The sequence below is a fragment of the Phoenix dactylifera genome, chromosome 5 (genome assembly GCF_051530095.1).
Source record: "Phoenix dactylifera cultivar Ajwa chromosome 5, Ajwa_hap1_PhDact_Kaust_v1.1, whole genome shotgun sequence".
Taxonomy (NCBI): domain Eukaryota; kingdom Viridiplantae; phylum Streptophyta; class Magnoliopsida; order Arecales; family Arecaceae; genus Phoenix; species Phoenix dactylifera.
Window position 1 is genome coordinate 2863427 of NC_143194.1, and position 19133 is coordinate 2882559.

The 19133-nt window shown below is 42.1% G+C and overlaps 3 protein-coding genes and 1 pseudogene across 3 annotated transcripts; all 4 read left to right on the plus strand.

Annotated features, from left to right (window-relative positions):
- The first annotated feature begins 864 nt into the window (after positions 1–864).
- On the plus strand, positions 865–2009 carry LOC148703313 (trimethyltridecatetraene synthase pseudogene; annotated as a pseudogene).
- Positions 2010–8932: 6923 nt separating this feature from the next.
- LOC103709348 (trimethyltridecatetraene synthase-like) lies at positions 8933–11993 on the plus strand. Its single transcript, XM_039129478.3, has 2 exons — positions 8933–9892; positions 11171–11993. Exons 1-2 carry the CDS (start codon positions 9002–9004, stop codon positions 11798–11800), a joined length of 1521 nt encoding a protein of 506 aa, XP_038985406.2. The 5' UTR covers positions 8933–9001; the 3' UTR covers positions 11801–11993.
- Positions 11994–14105: 2112 nt separating this feature from the next.
- On the plus strand, positions 14106–14667 carry LOC148703314 (cytochrome P450 750A1-like). Its single transcript, XM_088722932.1, has 2 exons — positions 14106–14517; positions 14657–14667. The coding sequence occupies exons 1-2, from the start codon at positions 14106–14108 to the stop codon at positions 14665–14667; spliced, it is 423 nt and encodes a 140-aa protein (XP_088579058.1).
- LOC103709374 (trimethyltridecatetraene synthase-like) lies at positions 14618–19064 on the plus strand. The gene is made up of 2 exons (XM_088721359.1): positions 14618–14995; positions 18167–19064. Exons 1-2 carry the CDS (start codon positions 14714–14716, stop codon positions 18794–18796), a joined length of 912 nt encoding a protein of 303 aa, XP_088577485.1. The 5' UTR covers positions 14618–14713; the 3' UTR covers positions 18797–19064.
- The last annotated feature ends 69 nt before the right edge of the window (positions 19065–19133 follow it).

Sequence of the window (19133 nt, forward strand, 5' to 3'; positions counted from 1 at the left end):
TGCAAGAAATATCAATCATATAAGCACTAGTGGTCATCATATGTCGGCAATTGCACAAAATTAGTGTTCGTCAATGACGATGACCGGTGGCGGACTTGCATCACGTTTCCCCGCCTACTACCTTGCAGGAAATATCAATCATAATCACTGGTGGTCATCATATGTCAGCAATTGCATTCGTCAATCACGATGACCAGTGGTGGGCTTGTATCACGTTTCACCGTACTGTCATTTTCAGCATAAAAGATATTTTCATTAAAAATTATTTTGAATACTTTTCCGAGGTCTGAAATCACACTCCCACTAACATGTGGGTCCTAATCAAATAAATAATTTAAATAAGTCTCAGACTTTCACTTTGGTTCCTGAAACATTCATTGCTCTATGTAGAGTCCAGACTTTAAGTCTCGAGCCCCTCGCTCGTTTGTAGTTATTGCCTACCAGTTTATTGTAACGACCAAGATGTTATGCAACTCAGCATTATAGTTTCGGGACCGCTCAATTTAGCACATAGATAGCGCTGATCATAGGTTGAGATTTAGCACAGCAAAGTAACAAATATTAGGCAGGCTCGATCCTAAATTCGGCTCAAAATAAATATAATTTAAGCCTTATGCAATAAGTTTTCTCAGGCTCTTTTTTTTTTTTAGTAAATCGGCAACTCACACTAATCTCGCATGAGTATAACCAGCACAATCAAAAGAAATAAAACTCCTCAAGGGTGAAGGAGCATCCAACTCCCGTGTCGAAAGAATCTTTCCGATGTGCTGAGCGGCATAGGTGGCCACCTAGTCTGCCGCCCTATTCGCCTTCCGATACACATGAACAGGCTGGAAGGAAACACACTCGCTCGCCAACCGCCAGATGTCGCTGAGGAACGGGTGCACTGCTCCCCTTCGCCCTCTGTATAGAATCCACTCCACCACCACCGCCGAATCTCCCTTCAGAATGATGTGTCTGGCCCGTAGCACCTGCCTAGCATAGACAATGCCCTGCCACGCAGCCTAGAGGTCGACCCCTGATACTGAAGCTTCGAAGGAACGGCGTCCCCCAGCAGCAACCAATCTAGATGCCTGATCTCTAATCACGAATGCAGCGCCAACTCTATTATCACCACCGGACAAGCTACCATCAAAGTCCACCTTGAATTGGCCCGGGGAGAGGGGCTCCTAAGAAACAAGGATAGACCGGGGTGATGTAGCAGCAGAGTGGGAGTTCCAAATTTTTCTAGCCAACCCAGATGAAGATGCCACTATAGCCTCCGTGACCTCAGTAGCATGATAGATAGCCCTCTCCACAATAATCCTCAGAGGCATCCTCATGTTTTCAAAGATCCTATCATTTCTGTCCAACTAGATATAATAGGCCAAATAAGCACAAGCGATACCCCACCTAACATTATCGATCCGGCGCCCTCATAGCTGCTCTCATGTGCCGTAACAAGTCATCGGAAATCTCCTTGAAGCCCACCGACGGACTTGATCGATTGCCGGAAGAGATCAATGGGCCAAGGAGAAGGATGTGCACCACCTTCCCTGTACGGAGGCTACCATCAAGGAGACCATGAGGTTGCACCCCGCTGTGCCCATACTTGTTCGGCAGCAAGCCCGCGAGGAGTGCAAAGTTGCCAACCGTGTCATCCCTCTCGGGACTCGTGTCTTGGTCAATGTATGGTCCATCGCAAGGAACAGGACAATATGGGATTCCCCTGAAGAATTCCGGCCAGAGAGGTTAATTGGGACCAAAATAGATGTTTAAGGGGCCGGCAGGACTTTTAAGGTGCTGCCTTTTGGGTCCGGGAGGCGATTGTGCTCTGGGTTTAGCTTCGGGCTCAAGGTGATTCAACTAATCATGGCCAACCTGCTGCATGTTTTTGCATGGAGACTGCCAAATGGGATGAAGACGGAGAACTTGAGCATGGGGGAAATCTTCGGTTGTCGCTACCGAGGAAGGTGCCACTCGAAGTAGTCGTAAAGCCAAGGCTCCCAGCTCATCTTTATGGTGGGTGATTTTGGGATACATGATTTAAGAATGAGAGAGTTTCTAGAGTGAAAAAAATGTTGATCGAAAGTTTTCCTTAAAAAATTCAGGTTCATGATGACTAAAAAAATGTTGATCGAATTTTACATGAATACCCTTCCAAAATTGATATTTGCATGTATACCCTCGTCAAATACTTGTTTTGTTATTCTATTTTTTTTTTTATTTTTGTTTTTGCATATCTACGCATGCTATCTAACGATGTTAAAAAATTAATGGTTTCAAATTAAAATAACTAAAATACCCTTAATGAGTAGATATACAAATAGATCATGATCCCGATAGCAGAAGAAGAAGACAGAGGCAATAACGTATTTTTAAAATTTTATTTTATTTTTAATTAATATAAATATGACTAGAACAACCGTTATATTAGGAACATTTGTACAATAATAGAGTTTTACGAGGGTATACATGCAAATATCAATTTGTAAGGATATTCATGCAAAAATCGATATTTAGAAGGGTATCTATGTAAAAAAAAAAACCCTAAATTTTTTTACCTCCGTCGCTAAAATTTTAGTAATCAAAAATATTTCACCGCTAGGGGGTCACTAAAGCTCTGCCGCAAAATATTTTAGTGATAAAAATATAAAGCCGTCAAAAGAACTATTACATTTAGTGACGAAACGCAAGTGGCTGTTAAAGGCAAACATTAGCGATGATCTTGTTTGTAGCAAATGATTGAAAAATTATCATTAAAGAGCCTAAAATCAATTTAGATCCCAATGAGTCAGCTATTGTTCGAGAAATAGGCTCATGAAAACATTATGGATCGGGTTCAATACGCCAGACTCGTCCTGGACTTGTATCATATATACCTAGATAGTTTTTCCAGCAAATAATGTAGAGTTCTCCCTGTTATATTGTCATCATTTTTTGTCAAATTTATTAGTTATATTTTGAGATTTTGTCATTAAGAACATACTTCAACAGAACAAAGAAAATTGAGATTTTGAAATATTAATACTCATATGAAACCAAATATAACCATGGAGACGATAGGTTTTCTCAAATATCTTCAATGTTTCTACGTATCCACGGACATGACTTAATTTTTGTAGGGGTAATATTTAGATCAAAGTCTAAACCTGAACCTTAATGATTCTGTGTTTAGGTTGGGCAGTAGCCAAACCAAACCCGAGCAAATGGTATCCTTAAACCTGAGTGTACCAGCCCTGTCCGGGTCCTAACTTGATTATTTAGTTCCAACGAGAGCTTTATGTACATGTATGACTCTATCTAATAATTAATAGTTCTATTGATGAATAAACCCTTCGTCAATTAGGGACAATTGAATATAAATAACAAGTTTCTTTAACTTATTTATACTTAGCCATGTTTAACTAGACATAATAGAATCTGCCCACTTTCAATCTTAGCTAGAAATTATTTCAAGCTAGGTTCTTAGTCTCTAAATTGGTTCTTTTAATTATGCAAAACCTTAACCAAGCAAGACACCTTCGAACTTCAGGTGCAGTTGAGAAATCCACATTTCACATTTTTCAAGCAAAATGGTGAGAAACACCTTGATTTCGAAAGAGATGGAATGCCACCAAGATAGTAGCCTGGTGATAAGGGGGCAATAATTTCGCTTGAGTTGCCCGGGTTCGAAACGCGCAGGTGTCGATTAAATTAGGAGACCAGATACCCCACACCCGGTTGGGTCGTTAGCGGTTATACTTTCCTTCCACTTGTACTAAAGTAGCGCTGGAGTGACGTATCCACACGTGAAGGCGATGAGCCCAGTGGGGTGAGCTCACGAGTCGGAGAAGGCATGCAAAACCTGTAAAATATCCATAGACTCTCAAGTCCATTTAGATAATCCTGTAAAATTGGGACTGAATTTTCTTTTAGATTCGTAGACTCTTAAGTCCATTTGAGCATGATCATTACTAATCCAACATCCCTTAGCCTGAATCCTGTTGGTAGAAAAAGAAAAAAGGATTCCTATGCAATTATTTTTTTTTCAAGAGACCAACAAGTTCACAGGTTGGGATTTAAGTTGGAAATGGTAGGCTCTGAGAAGAGATGGGCTATATCGGCCAAGAGGCCCAATCCTGCAACAATATCAGGCCTAACAACCGTCCCTATTGAAGCCATCCATTGCCAAAACCTCACGATGTTCCACCTCTTCCTTCCTGGTGATGAGACCACAAAAGACCACTCCTCGCTGGTATATTAAAATTAGCAGGTGTTTTTTTTTTTAACAAGTAAATTTGATAGCAAGAAGAGCTAACCTGTTTAGGATCTATCAATGTATATTTCTTCCCCACTTAAATTTCTTCTCCCTACTTTCTCCATTTGTTTGGATGTGCAAACCTAGATCTCTTATTTCTGATTATTTCTGATCTTGTCTATTACACATGTTAAGGTATTAATTGACAAATGAAACGCTAATTGGACTGTTGAATTATGTAGGGTTTATGTAACATAAACAAGTTGGATACAAGTTTCTTCTTATTAAATTGATTATTCATAATATCCCATAAATGCATGAAGAGTTTTGCATATATACCCTCTAAAATATACAAAATTTTATGAATACCCCATAAAATTTTTATTTGCATGTATATTCTCATAAAATACTTATTTTGCAAGTATACCATTCTTTATATATATGCTCATACCGTTTATTTTTTAATGACGTTAGATGATATGAGTACATATGCAAAACAAAAACAAAAAAAAATGCATGCAAATAGTAATTTTACAAGGGTATTCATGTAATTTTATATATTTAGGAGGGTATACATACAAAAAAAAATATAAAACTACGAGCAATTATTTTCCTTAAGGGAAAAATTGAAGATCTAAAAGAACGGTGGGTGTAGAAATTACACCAATTTCCCTCCAAGGCCATCATAAAGGGGACAGTGTAAGGATTCAACAGTAAGAATTGATTAGGCTAGGGCCAAGGAAAATACTTCAGTAGGAATTCAGTAGGACTAACAAATAAATTTGGTTCTTAAGTTAGTCCATTTAATAACTCATGGACCTAATGTGTTTTGGCTGGTTTAGCTCATCAAGAACATAGGCAACATCAAGGTTCAAGTTTTTTGTCGGACTTAATAGATATAAACCATCTTATTATAATTTTGGCTTTACTAGATAAGATCTAAAAATGGCTGGTTTTTTACCCCTAATAAAAAGGATGGGTCTTCGTTAGGGTTGGCAATTGGGTCAGGTCGAATGTGGATTTGAACCCGGCCTATTCTTTAAACATGCAATCCAACTTGTATAGCCCGTTTATAAACAGGTTGGATCAAATTAAATAGATTATGCGGGTTTTTTGACAAATTAAATGGATTTGAACAAGTTAACTATATTAAGCGAGTCAAGTTAAACGGGACAGAAAATAGATTAAGCAAGCTTTAAATATATTTAAAAAATCTTATACAAGTTAAATAAGTTAGATCATAAACCGGCCTAATTATTAAATGGATCAAAATAGTTAAATGGGTTTAAGATCTAAATCTGAAAACAACCTGCTTGATAAATCGGTCTAGACAGGTTGACTCATTTGTGACTCAAACCCACTTATATCAAACTCGAACCTACTTAAAATGAGTCATTTTAGGGTCAAGTTGATGGTTTGAGTCATAAATTGCCATCTTTGATCTTGGCATCATACGAATGAAAAGGATTTATACAAAAAGTTGAGGAGCGAAGAAAAGACGACAAAGGTGTGAATCACACCTTGTGTGAATGGAAGAAAAGAAACAAAATGGGCCATGGGAATCCTGCCCCATCCCATTCCAACGTATGGGAATGGCAATGGAAAGTGCGGTTGGACCAAAATCCGCACATCATTGGAGCGTTGCTTGAAAAGATATTAGCAGTAGCTAGAAGGGGAAGACCCAGTCGTAAAATTTTGTGCTTTTTTTTTTTTGCAGTAGTGGCGGACCAAGACTTAGTGGCTAATCAAGTGCTTTTTGACATGCACTCGTTAATCCAAGCAAGTTCATACCATTGTAATCCAAGCTTAAATAAATTTATCATGATAAAATAATATGCTTTGGCAAGTAAGTAAGAATTTCTTGTAGTTTATTACTCAAACAGGTGAGGTCCAATTCTCAATCATAAATTTTTCGTGCATTGCAAGATATTGTGATTCATAAGATTCAAAACACATGTATATCCCAACTCACTCAATCACGAAGGATCATATCTTATGCGAATGCCCTAAGATGGATTAGTTGAACTCTCCATTTCAGTTGCATATTGGAGAGATTCTCCACTCTTTGGAGAGTCCTTTTGAACTGGGCAAGAAGGGGTACAAGACCAATTTCTCTGAACTGTGAAACTTCTTTTCAAATAATGTGGCCTGAGAATTATTTCATGTACACACCGGACGCACGCCAGGCTGAGTCCTAAGATTCCTCCAAGGCGACAAGAACTTCTCACGCGGAAGACTCGTGATGTAGACCTATAGAAAAAGAGAGGTGTGTGAGTGGCAGACACCTACCCCAGCCTTTTAAAATTCAACATTCGGGTTATAGATTAATGGTTTCTTAAAATAAACATTGATGGTAATTTTTAAAGATAAGGGCTACGAAGCAATGAATAATACATGAAAATGTCAAAATAAAAGAGGGGGGTATTTAGCAAAAAAATATAATTATTTTGCCCTTCTAGAGACTAACCAACTAACTCATAAAGTTTAAATAGAAAATAAAAATGTCAACGACACACATTAAGTTTAACTCCCTTCTATGATAAAAATAATAAAAAAATAATTAGAATGTTATTTCTTCGATTAATGCTAATTGATAAAAAAATGTACTTTTTTTTTTGAGAAAACTGATGCAAAAAAGTTTGCATCTTGAAAACAAATACTATCTTATTGAGAGAACTGATACAATTGAAAAAAAAATCACTGAAAAATTAATATGATTATGCATTACAATGACAACCATGTTTATTTTCTTATAGTTACATATCAGTTATGATAATACTATAAATGGAACAATTATTCTAGTATTACATTCAAAAAAATTAGTTAGAGATTGCTTTTTGGGTTTCTTCGATCTATATAAATAAATTTAAAATTTATTTAGTACATAGCCGATTTGGAGTGGTTCCTCGTAATATAATAATTATTTTAAATCTTCGCATGGTGATCCACTAAGATTTCTGTAGTAATACTGCTTCGAAGAAAACCCTGCAATGATGACGTCTCGAGACACCCCGGATGCTGCGATGCTTCGAAAAGGCCAATCAACACATTTAATACCCCTAACAAAGGTCTTGTCCTTGATCGAGGTGACGACTCGACTTCGCCCAAACTAAGATAAGGCAAGGCCTTGAAAGTAGTGAGCAAGTAATGAAGAAAATATTGAACACTACAATCTCGGATTGACTGACCTTGACAATTTTAGCCCTGACCAAGAAGAGCAACTTCGGTTCCGCCTGAAGAGTAAACTGATCAAAGTGAGCAACTCCGCCTCCGACCGAGGAGCCTATTCGACACTTGCCGATAAGGGTTGACACTCCTAGCAACTGACGACCCTAGCAGCCTGCAGTCGTGACAACACTATATTCTGCACCCGACCAGCATTGCGCGTTGCCCTCACAAACTGACTCGCATTCTGCGGCCATACTACCAGCTCATACTTGGTCATCAATACACTCACGACTGCCTGGGTAATGATAAAACATGCTCCTCTATATAAATGGATAGCTTGAGGGACCTCAAGTATGCAATCACATGCAATAACATGCACCTGATATTATTCACAAAGTACCACACTCTGCTGAAATCTATTTTCCTTCTACACTATTGCCTCTCTATTTTTACTTAAGCATCAAAAGATCTTCCGCTGTAAATTCTTCGGCAAGTAGACTTTTTGCAGGGCATCTCCGGAGGAGACCGACAACTAATGCCCCTACTAGCTTACTCAGTTTGTCTCCAGCTGACCTCAGAGTAGTTCAAGCCGCACTCCGACCTCGGTCCGAATTTAGTGAGAACAGAAAATAATAGAAAAACAATATAATGTTATTTTCTCAATTAATACCGATAAAATGCATTTTTTTAGAACATATAAATATTTAGAGCAAACTAATAAAAAAGTTTGAATTTTGAAAACAAATACTATCATATTGAGAGAATGGATATAATTGAAAAAAAATACTAAAAAATCAATACAATCATGCATTACAATAACGGCCATATTTATTTTCTTATGATTACAGGAAGCTTGAAATTATTATAGCCGTTATGATAATGCTATAAATGAAGCAAATATTCTAGAATTGCATTCAAATAGACTAGTTAGAGGTTGCTTTTTGGGTTTTTCGTTCCGCATAAATAAATCTAAAATCTACGTGCTACATAGCCGATCTAACTTAATACATGTTTGTGCGGTTCCTGATAATATAATTATTATTTGAAATCTTGAGTTGTACGTTACCACCTCCCTCCTTACCAACTGCGCCCGCCCTACCATTAGTTTTTTTTTTTTTAAATTTCTGCTGACGTTGAGAAACTGTGGATATCTAGTCGTCACCCAGCTGACGTACCTGAATTGTACGTATGAGAACCAAACCAGGGAACCCTTCCTATAAGTTATTTTGTTTGATAAAAGTCCCCTTCCTATAAAATATTTTAGGGGATTTCCCGAATATTTTACCCTATCGTAAGAGACGAGAAATTCCCACTACTATGAGGAGAACTTCTAATGAATTTCCCAACTGTAGAAGCAAACACAGGCGCGTGTAGTTTTTTATTATCGGTGCAAAAACTAACAAATTACTAGTCTTCTTTAAGAATAATCTGAACACATTCATTGAGCTTTTGTGCATAGGAAGCAACATTAAAAGCCTTAGATCAACAGGGCAGCTTTCTCCATCTATAAATACTAGCACACCCAAGCTCCCAAGTCCCATCTCCACCACAGCCAACCAACCACGACCACCACCTCCTCCTCATACTCTGCTGCTGCCATTAATTCCAATTGCAATGGAGACCATCCCATGGGCCATATCCCTGGCAGCCATATTAGCATCCATCCTCCTCCTCAAAACTCTTTTACGCAGCCATCGACGTAGGCTAAACCTTCCCCCAGGGCCAAGGCCATGGCCCATTATTGGCAACCTCAACCTCATCGGCGCCCTCCCCCACCGCTCCATCCACGCCCTCGCCCAAAAGTACGGCCCCATCGTGCAGCTCCGCTTCGGTTCCGTCCCCGTCGTCGTTGGCTCCTCGGTCGCCATGGCCAAACTCTTCTTAAAAACCCATGACCTCAACCTCGCCTCCCGCCCCAAGTTGGCCGCCGGCAAGTACACCACCTACGACTACTCCGACATCACTTGGTCCCCCTATGGCCCCTACTGGCGCCAAGCTCGCAAGATGTGCCTCATGGAGCTCTTCAGTGCCAAACGACTCGACTCCTATGAGTACATAAGAGTCGAGGAGATGCGGTTGCTCCTCCGCGACCTCTACCAGGCCTCGGGGAGGACCATCACCCTGAAAGACTATCTCTCCACTGTTAGTCTTGATGTTATAAGCAGGATGGTGCTCGGGAGGAAGTACTTGGACGATTCGGAGTCCGCGGAGGAGTTCAGGAAGATGATAGAAGAGCTGTTCTTGCTGAATGGGGTGGTGAACATTGGAGACTATATACCCTGGTTGGATTTCCTGGACTTGCAAGGGTACATCAAGAGGATGAAGGAGCTTAGCAAGAAGTTCGATATATTTCTCGAGCACGTACTCGATGAGCATAAAGAGAGGAGGCTGAGGGAGGGGGAGGGTTTTGTGGCCAAGGACATGGTAGATGTGCTCTTGCAGCAAGCCGAGGATCCAAGTTTGGAGGTCAAGATCGAGAGGCATGGCGTCAAGGCCTTCACTCAGGTAAAATTTTCCCTTTCTTTTTTTCTTGGTTTCCCTTGTTTTTGTTTTAGTCCGACTAACCGTTTGAGGAGCAGCGTCTTGGAACGAACGTACCAACCAGCATGCCTGTACTCTCGTGCCACCCTCATTTGGAGGAGGCATGACGACACACAGCTCAGAGGGCCTAGCCCTAAAGAGTTTCTCGGTTTCTGTGCCTCTCCTGAAATTTAAAAAATAATCATAATATCCAAAAGATTTGACTAACGATGAAAAAAACTTGATTTATGGACAGTGAATAAATCATATTTTCTAAAAGTCTTTCTAGTTATCAACATCCGTTCAGCGGTCAATTCATCCATCCAACATGGCAACGAGGAGTCGATACAGTTTACTGTTTACGATGATAACATTTTTTTTTTCGGTGACTTAGGAAGATAATATTTAACTTGCATGCCTGTATAGATGTCCATCGAGAACTCTCTGTCCACAGACGGCTATTTAGAAAGAGTTGCCAAGCCTCTTTTTCACGGGTTTTGGGAACCCGCGCATGGTGGTGTGAGTACGCAATAATAGCCGTTTGCAGGTGCAGAGACACTCTGGTGTCCACACGCATAATTGAATTCCCTACAGAAAATTACTCTTGTTTGGTTAGTGTAGGGGTCATATTCCGTACTTTCGTTCGCAAAAGACTGTACGGTGGTGTCCACCCCGCAATAGCGTGAACTCGTGGTGCAAAATCCATGTAGACGCGTGCGCATCACCGACACAACTACCCACAAAATCTTGCCTCCCTTTCAGTCAAAAAGACACCACCAGCTCCACAATAGTGGTCTTAACTGGTGGGATGGCCAAAGTATTGACCCAGAGACCCTGGGGCCAACCTTAAACCAGAACATTTTTGGAGACTCAATTGTCTCATATATCGCTCGCCACTCTGAACACGTTATTTGGACGAGTCGAATTGGTGTTTCTCAGTTATTGCAATGTTTACTTTTCTTTGACTTGGCATGATATACTCGATTTTAATTTATTGAAAATAAAATACCATTTTGATAAAAAAAAAATAGAACGCTTCTTCCCCTGTTCTCAAACCAGTGGACGAGGAGCTGTGGTCCTCCAAGGCACTTACTCGCTGCCCTTGCTCCATTGTTTCCTTACTCTCTGGTATTATATCCTAAGTTCTTTCATGCCGTCGTCATTGAATATCACAGCTATTTTTGCGCGTGCACAAATAATTCTTTGGACATATTTTTTTTTCCTCTCAATGTCTAATAGTTTCTCTTTCTCCACTTGGTCCAGGACCTGCTCGCCGGTGGAACAGAAAGCTCTGCTGTGACCGTAGAATGGGCTATTTCCGAGCTCTTGAAACATCCCAAACTCCTCGAGAAGGCCACAGAGGAGCTAGACCGGGAGATCGGGAGAGACAGGTGGGTGGAGGAGAAAGACATGCGCAAACTCCCCTACATCGAGGCCATCATGAAGGAGACCATGAGAATGCACCCTGTTGCACCCATACTTCCCCCACGGCTGGCCCGCGAGGACTGCACCGTCGCCGGCTACGACATCCCTGCCGGGACTCGCGTGCTGGTTAACATGTGGACCATCGCGCGAGACCCCGCGATATGGGACGCACCGGATGAGTTCCGCCCGGAGCGGTTCATAGGAAGCAGCGTCGACATCAAGGGGCAGGACTTCGAGCTTCTGCCGTTCGGCTCCGGGCGGCGGATGTGCCCCGGGTATGCCCTCGGTCTCAAGGTGATCCAGGTGAGCCTCGCCAATCTGCTGCATGGGTTTGCATGGAAGCTGCCGGAGGGGGTGAAGGTCGAGGAGCTGAGCATGGAGGAGATCTATGGGCTGTCAACACCTAGGAAGGTGCCGCTCGAGGCGGTCATTGAGCCAAAGCTCCCTGCACATCTCTATGCGGTGTGATCTGATATCCTTCATAAAACAGTCTAGATAATTATAGTAGAAGTGTGTGTGTTTGCTCGTATTAGGTTCATGTTAAAAGAGTGAATGATGGACGCTTGCTATATGGTCATGATGTCGAAACTGAGTTACATGAATAAAGAGCTTGTTTAAAAGGAGCCTAGCAACAAAGGGAGTACAAGATCAATCAGCACTTGATAAACAAATATCGAGACTTCAAATTTACACCAACTCTTTTTGATATTCTTAGTCAGATCATAAGCCTTGAGAATGTCCAAATGTTCAGAAGATCTGCGCTTCGGAAAGTGGAAAACCTCATACTGATTTTATGATATACTCTGTACTGGCCTTCTTGCTTTCTAGATTCCTTGACTAGTTGCTAGGGACCTTCTAAGGAATAGCTCCAAGGCTTCAGCATCTGAATCACGGTCCTACTCTCAGTAACAGGTTCGCCCCAGCTGGGGACACTTGCCTACTTCCCAATATCATCTAAGACAAAATTGACATTTTCTGTCCTCTTTTTATTAGTTGGATGAAATTACCCAAGAGAAACTCTGTTTACCGAAGTGCCCTCAGAAAGAGTTGCCGTAGATATCCCAAAAAATATAAGTGAAAAAAATTGCTTATGAGGGCAACAGTCCTTTGTATGAGAAGGTTGTAACGATTGCATCGAAAGAATTAGGTTGAGACAAATGGCAAACCAGAGTAGGGGTATATGTACGACATATTACACTAAATGCAGCTACCCTTTCTTAGTTGAGCAAATGAAATTTCTCACCGGAGCCCCACAGAACTTCTTTCTCTCTGTGGGGAAGGAAAAAGCGAAGGGGGAGGAATTTCTCAGAGCTTCTCTCTTTAGAGAAGCTTAGAGAGAGAGAATCCATAGTGATTTGGGGTGAGTTCGGCTGTAAACTCTTCATTTATACCACCTTCTGGTTGGGTTAGCGAAAGATGGTGGATTAAAATAGACAGAAAATGCAGTAGAGTTGCAAGATTGGTAAGAAAATTTGAGAATTTTTTGTTGAATACTTTAGCTGCTGCTCAAAGTATACTTTTGATTATATTTTTTGGCTTATAGAAACTAATTTTTTAGATTAGTTTAATCAATATTTACTCAAGTTTCAAATACATATAGTAAATTCACTATTGACTATTGACTATTGTCAAAGGACACTTAATCCAAAATACATTGGAGACTGATCCATCATCTTCTAGGTTCTTCCATATGATTTTTCATACTTCCAAAAAATTACAAATTATTTTCCAACACCCTCTCTTAATTTGTAATTTTTAGTTGCTTCTTAAAGTTCTCAAATTTTTCACTTGAAATAGCTTTAGTAAGAAAATCTGCTAGTTGGGAGTTTGTGTTGATGAACTTCAAGTATTTTTCTTCTTTGCAGACCAAGTCTCTTATAAAATAATATCGAAGTTCAATATGCTTTGTCCTGGCATAAAACACCGAATTTTTTGTTATTGCAATGGCCGACATATTGTCACAATGAATTATAATTGGCTGTGATTGAACTTGATGCAAATCTGAGAGAATTTTTCTTAGCCATACTGCTTTATAAACAGCATCTGTAGTAGCTATGTATTCGACTTCAGCTGACGATAATGCCACCGTCTTTTGCTCTTTTGAGCTTCAAAAAATTACATTTGTATCGAGATAAAATAAATTTAAAATTTATGCAGCACATAGCGGATCTAATGTGTGGTTTCTCATAATAAAATTATTATTTGAAATCTTGAATCATACATCTCCAATCCTCTCGACGGGTGACGCGACCCCTCACCGCCTCCCTCCTTCACAACTTCGCCCGCCCTACCATTAGTTTTTTTTTAAAAAAAAATTCCCCTGACGTTGAGAAACTGTAGATATCTAGTCGTCACCCAGCTGACGTACCTGAATTGTACGTATGACAGCGAAACCAGGAAACCCTTCCTATAAATTATTTTGTTTGATGAGTCCCCTTCCTATAAAATATTTTACCCTAGCGTAAAAGACGAGAAATTCCAACTACTATGATGGGAACTTCTTTTGAATTTCCCAACTGTAGAAGCAAACACAGGCACGTGTAGAATTTTATTATCGATGCAAAAACTAACAAATTACAAGTCTTCTTTAAGAATAATCTAACACATTCATTGAGCTTTTGTGCATAGGAAGCAACACTAAAAGTCTTAGATCAACAGGGCAGCTTTCTCCATCTATAAATACTAGCACACCCAAGCTCCCATCTCCACCACAACCAACCAACCACCACCACCTTCTCCTCCTCAAACTCTGCTGCTGCCATTTCCAATTGCAATGGAGGCAATCCCATGGGCCATATCCTTGGCAACCATATTAGCATCCATCCTCCTCCTCAAAACTCTTTTACGCAGCCATCGACGTAGGCTAAACCTTCCCCCAGGGCCAAAGCCATGGCCCATTATTGGCAACCTCAACCTCATCGGCGCCCTCCCCCACCGCTCCATCCACGCCCTCGCCCAAAAGTACGGCCCCATCGTGCAGCTCCGCTTCGGTTCCGTCCCCGTCGTCGTCGGCTCCTCTGTCGACATGGTCAAACTCTTCTTAAAAACCCATGACCTCAACTTCGCCTCCCGCCCCAAGTTGGCCGCCGGCAAGTACACCACCTACGACTACTCCGACATCACTTGGTCCCCCTATGGCCCCTACTGGCGCCAAGCTCGCAAGATATGCCTCATGGAACTCTTCAGTGCCAAACGACTCGACTCCTATGAGTACATAAGAGTCGAGGAGATGCGGTTGCTCCTCCGCGACCTCTACCAGGCCTCGGGGAGGACCATCACCCTGAAAGACTATCTCTCCACTGTTAGTCTTGCTGTTATAAGCAGGATGGTGCTAGGGAGGAGTACTTGGACGATTCAGAGTCCGCGGAGGAGTTCAGGAAGATGATAGAGGAGCTGTTCTTGCTTAATGGGGTGGTGAACACTGGAGATTATATACCCTGGTTGGATTTCCTGGACTTGCAAGGGTACATCAAGAGGATGAAGGAGCTTAGCAAGAAGTTCGATATATTTCTCGAGCACGTACTCGATGAGCATAATGAGAGGAGGCTGAGGGAGGGGGAGGGTTTTGTGGCCAAGGACATGGTAGATGTGCTCTTGCAGCAAGCCGAGGATCCAAGTTTGGAGGTCAAGATCGAGAGGCATGGCGTCAAGGCCTTCACTCAGGTAAAATTTTCCCTTTCTTTTTTTCTTGGTTTCCCTTGTTTCTTTTTTTTTCCAATTAACCGTTTGAGGAGCAGCGTCTTGGAACGAACTTACCTACCAACATGCCTGTACTCTCGTGCCACCCTCATTTGGAAGAGGCACGACGAAAAAAAAAAAAAATAGAGGCACGACGACACACAGCTCAGAGCACTACAAAAAAAACCATCTTTCCCGACTTTTGTCTGCCGACGCTAAGTAGAAGCGTCGGTAATTTTTTTAGAAGTCTGGCTTCCGCCGACGCTTATAAGCGTCGTCGCGTCCCGTGGCTTTTGCCGACGCTTTTAAGCGTCGGCGGAAGCAAAAATCCTTTTTTAAAATTTTTTCCTCCCAACGACGCTTTAGAAAGCGTCGTCGGAGGCCATTATCCCCCCCTCCCCTCCTCCCTGCAAATTCCTCCCGATCCCCTCCCCTTCTCTCTCCGCCGCTCGCCCCCTCCCCCCTCCTCTCTACAAATCCCCTCCCCTCTCCCGATCCCTCAAACCCCCTCCCGATTCTTGATTAGGTTCCTTCCAAGAAGCGAGAGAGAGAGAGAGAGCGGCCACCCAGGCCCCCGATCCCTCTTCTCCGGTTGCCATCCCTCGAGCTCCAAATTAGAGGTTTGGCTTCCTTCCTCGCAATTCTTTTTTCCTCTGCTTTGGTGCAGCACAATCAAGGACGTCAGGTGCGCTTTCCTCTCTTCTCCCTTCGCCATAAACGTCCCCTATCTCTTCTTCACCCCACAAGGTAAGCCTCTGCTAATTTCTTTTCCCTGGAATCGATTTCTTTCATGTCATTGAAATTGTGGTAACGTGGATCAGGAAAGGAGAAAAATCCCAAGTTCGTGGAGCAGGTCTCGTTGGTTTGCGACAAGGATGATCACATAGTTGTGGTAGCTCATCTTCAATTTTTCCTCTCTTTTATTTCCCTTTTCTCCTTTCATGTGGAAATAATTTTTTTTCCTTCTTCCTGAATAGGGATGTCTAAGCGGAGTGCGGTCCCTCCAAGCTGCTGTGGATCTTCTCGACGTTGTGAGTGGTTTCTTCCCTTCTTCTTACAGATTTCGGTGATGAAGGAGCGAAAGGAAGAATGGCCGCGGCGGATCGGGCGCAGCAGAGGAGGCGACGGCCCTCGAGCACTCCGCGCACTCGAGCGCGCCGACCTTCCCGCCCTTGATCTTCTTCACCGCCGCGTACTCCATGGTCGAGAACGACTCCAGCACCTCCGGGTCGTGCCCCCGTCCTGCTGCTCTTCCGACGGCGCCTCCATCCACGGCGGCGGAGACGGCGCAGATGTCGTCGTCGCACGTGTTGAGCAAGACGGCGAAGATGCCCACGAGGAAGAAGGCACAGATGAAGACGACGATGACGATCGCCAGAGAAGAGTTGATGTTGGTGTTGTGGGTGCCAAACGAGCCGTCGTCGGTGGACGCTAATTGTTGGGCGTCGGCGTAGCGGGGGGTGACCAGAAGCACTAGCACGACGACTAATGGCATCGGGAGGAGGATGGATGGTGGCCTGGTGGGGCACTGATCGTCATAATTTTTTTTTCTGTAAAAAAAATTATGACGACGCTTTAAAGCGTCGCTACTTGAAGGAATTTTAGCGACGCTTAAAAGCGTCGCTACAAATAACGTTCGCGACGCTTAAAAGCGTCGCTAAAAATAACTTTAGCGACGCTTTCCAAATGCGTCAGAAATTTTTTTTCCACTTCGACATAGCCGACGCTTTGGTGACACTTTGAAAAGCGTCGGGAAGAAAATTACCGACGCTTATAAGCGTCGGTAAAAGCCTCAAAAAGCGTCGCCAAAGCTCCTTTTTCTTGTAGTGGAGGGCCTAGCCCAAAAGAAGAGTTTGTCGGTTTCTGTGCCTCTCATGAAATTTAAAAAATAAAAAAATCATAATATCCAACAGATTTGACTAACGATGAAAAAAACTTGATTTACGGACAGTGAATAAATAATATTTTCTAAAAGTATTTCTACTAATCAACATTCGGTCAATTCATCCATTCAACATGGCAACGAGGAGTAGATACAGTTTATGATGATAACATTTTTTTCTCGGTATTTTAGGAAGAATAACATTTAACTTGCCTGCCTGTATAGATGTTTATCGAAAACTCTCTGTCCACAAACAGCTATTTAGAAATAGCTTCTTGGGACAATTTGCCTGTGTCTCAGCTATTTAGGAGCTTATTTTGAACAAATTTAGGTAAAAAAAATATCAAATTTTATATAAGACTAAAAATAAATTCGAGATCCAGCTCATAATATAGCTCCCACCGCAAACTATTAAAATGGTGGACCTACCCATGCAACTATACCTAGCATTTCTCATATATTACTATATTCTAAACTTATCTATTTTTGTTTTATGTACATGGCTCCAACTGCAAGCCACGAGCGTAGTTGACTTTGTTAGGTTTAATCTTAGAAAAGACTATACCAATTATTTCTCACATGTTATCGTATTATAATCTTTAAAAAATAAAGGAGTGGGATCATCAAAGTATTGACCCAGAGACACGCTGGGGCCAGCCTTATTTAATACATGAAAGCGGGCTTTACGTAGGAGTTAGGTGTCGCCGCATCCGTCGCACCACGTGGTCGTTTCACTCATTGTAAACCAGAACACTACTTTCCCTGTTCTCAAACAAGTGGACGAGGAGCTTGAGGTCTTCCAAGGCACTTACTCGCTGCCCTTGCTCCATTGTTTTCTTAATCCTTACTCTCTGGTATTATATCCCAAGTTCTTTCATGCCGTGGTCATTGAATTTCACAGCTACTTTTGTGCGTGCACCAATAATTCTTTTGATATATATTACAAGAAAATTAGCATAACTCATGAGATTTATTGCCAAACACCAAATTCGGTTGATTATGAAATTGCCAAGTCAATATTTGTGGATTCAGTGAATTTCTGCTGTCAGCAAGAACAAGGCCGAAGCATTTTCCAAAAAGATTTTGCTTTGTTGGATGAGTTTTATTAGATCTAGCTTTGTAAGTCTTATAGAATCCACAGTTAAATATATAAGTAAATTCTCATGGGTTAATTTCAACTGGAATTGAGTTGAATATAGAAGAAGAAGATAGATTGATCAATTTTTTTTTTTTCTCTCAATGTCTAATAGTTTCTCTTTCTGCACTTGGTCCAGGACCTGCTCGCCGGTGGAACAGAAAGCTCGGCTATGACCGTAGAATGGGCTATTTCCGAGCTCTTGAAACATCCCATACTCCTCGAGAAGGCCACCGAGGAGCTAGACCGGGTGATCGGGAGAGACAGGTGGGTGGAGGAGAAAGACATGCGCAAACTCCCCTACATCGAGGCCATCATGAAGGAGACCATGAGAATGCACCCTGTTGCACCCATACTTCCCCCACGGCTGGCCCGCGAGGACTGCACCGTCGCCGGCTACGACATCCCTGCCGGGACTCGCGTGCTGGTTAACATGTGGACCATCGCACGAGACCCCGCGATATGGGACGCACCGGATGAGTTCCGCCCGGAGCGGTTCATAGGAAGCAGCGTCGACATCAAGGGGCAGGACTTCGAGCTTCTGCCGTTCGGCTCCGGGCGGCGGATGTGCCCCGGGTATGCCCTCGGTCTCAAGGTGATCCAGGTGAGCCTCGCCAATCTGCTGCATGGGTTTGCATGGAAGCTGCCGGAGGGGGTGAAGGTCGAGGAGCTGAGCATGGAGGAGATCTATGGGCTGTCAACACCTAGGAAGGTGCCGCTCGAGGCGGTCATTGAGCCAAAGCTCCCTGCACATCTCTATGAGGTGTGATCTGATATCCTTCATAAAAGAGTTTAGATAATTATAGTAGAAGTGTGTGTGTTTGCTCGCATTAGATTCATGTTAAAAGAGCGAATGATGGACGCTTGCTTGATGGTCATGATGTCGAAACTGAGTTACATGAATAAAGAGCTTGTTTAAAAGGGACATAGCAATAAAGAGAGTACAAGATCAATCAGCACTTGATCAAACAAATATCGAGACTTCAAATTTACACCAACTCCTTAACTTTTTGATATTCTTAGTCAGATCATGAGCCTTGAGAATGTCCAAATGTTCAGAAGATCTGCGCTTCGGAAAGTGGAAACCTCATACTGATTTTATGATA

Coding starts and splice junctions, on each gene's coding strand:
- LOC103709348 (XM_039129478.3), top strand. CDS start 9,002: ATGGAGACCATCCCATGGGCCATATCCCTGGCAGCCATATTAGCATCC. Junction 9,893..11,170: donor GCGTCAAGGCCTTCACTCAG/GTAAAATTTTCC, acceptor CACTTGGTCCAG/GACCTGCTCGCCGGTGGAAC.
- LOC148703314 (XM_088722932.1), top strand. CDS start 14,106: ATGGAGGCAATCCCATGGGCCATATCCTTGGCAACCATATTAGCATCC.
- LOC103709374 (XM_088721359.1), top strand. CDS start 14,714: ATGATAGAGGAGCTGTTCTTGCTTAATGGGGTGGTGAACACTGGAGAT. Junction 14,996..18,166: donor GCGTCAAGGCCTTCACTCAG/GTAAAATTTTCC, acceptor CACTTGGTCCAG/GACCTGCTCGCCGGTGGAAC.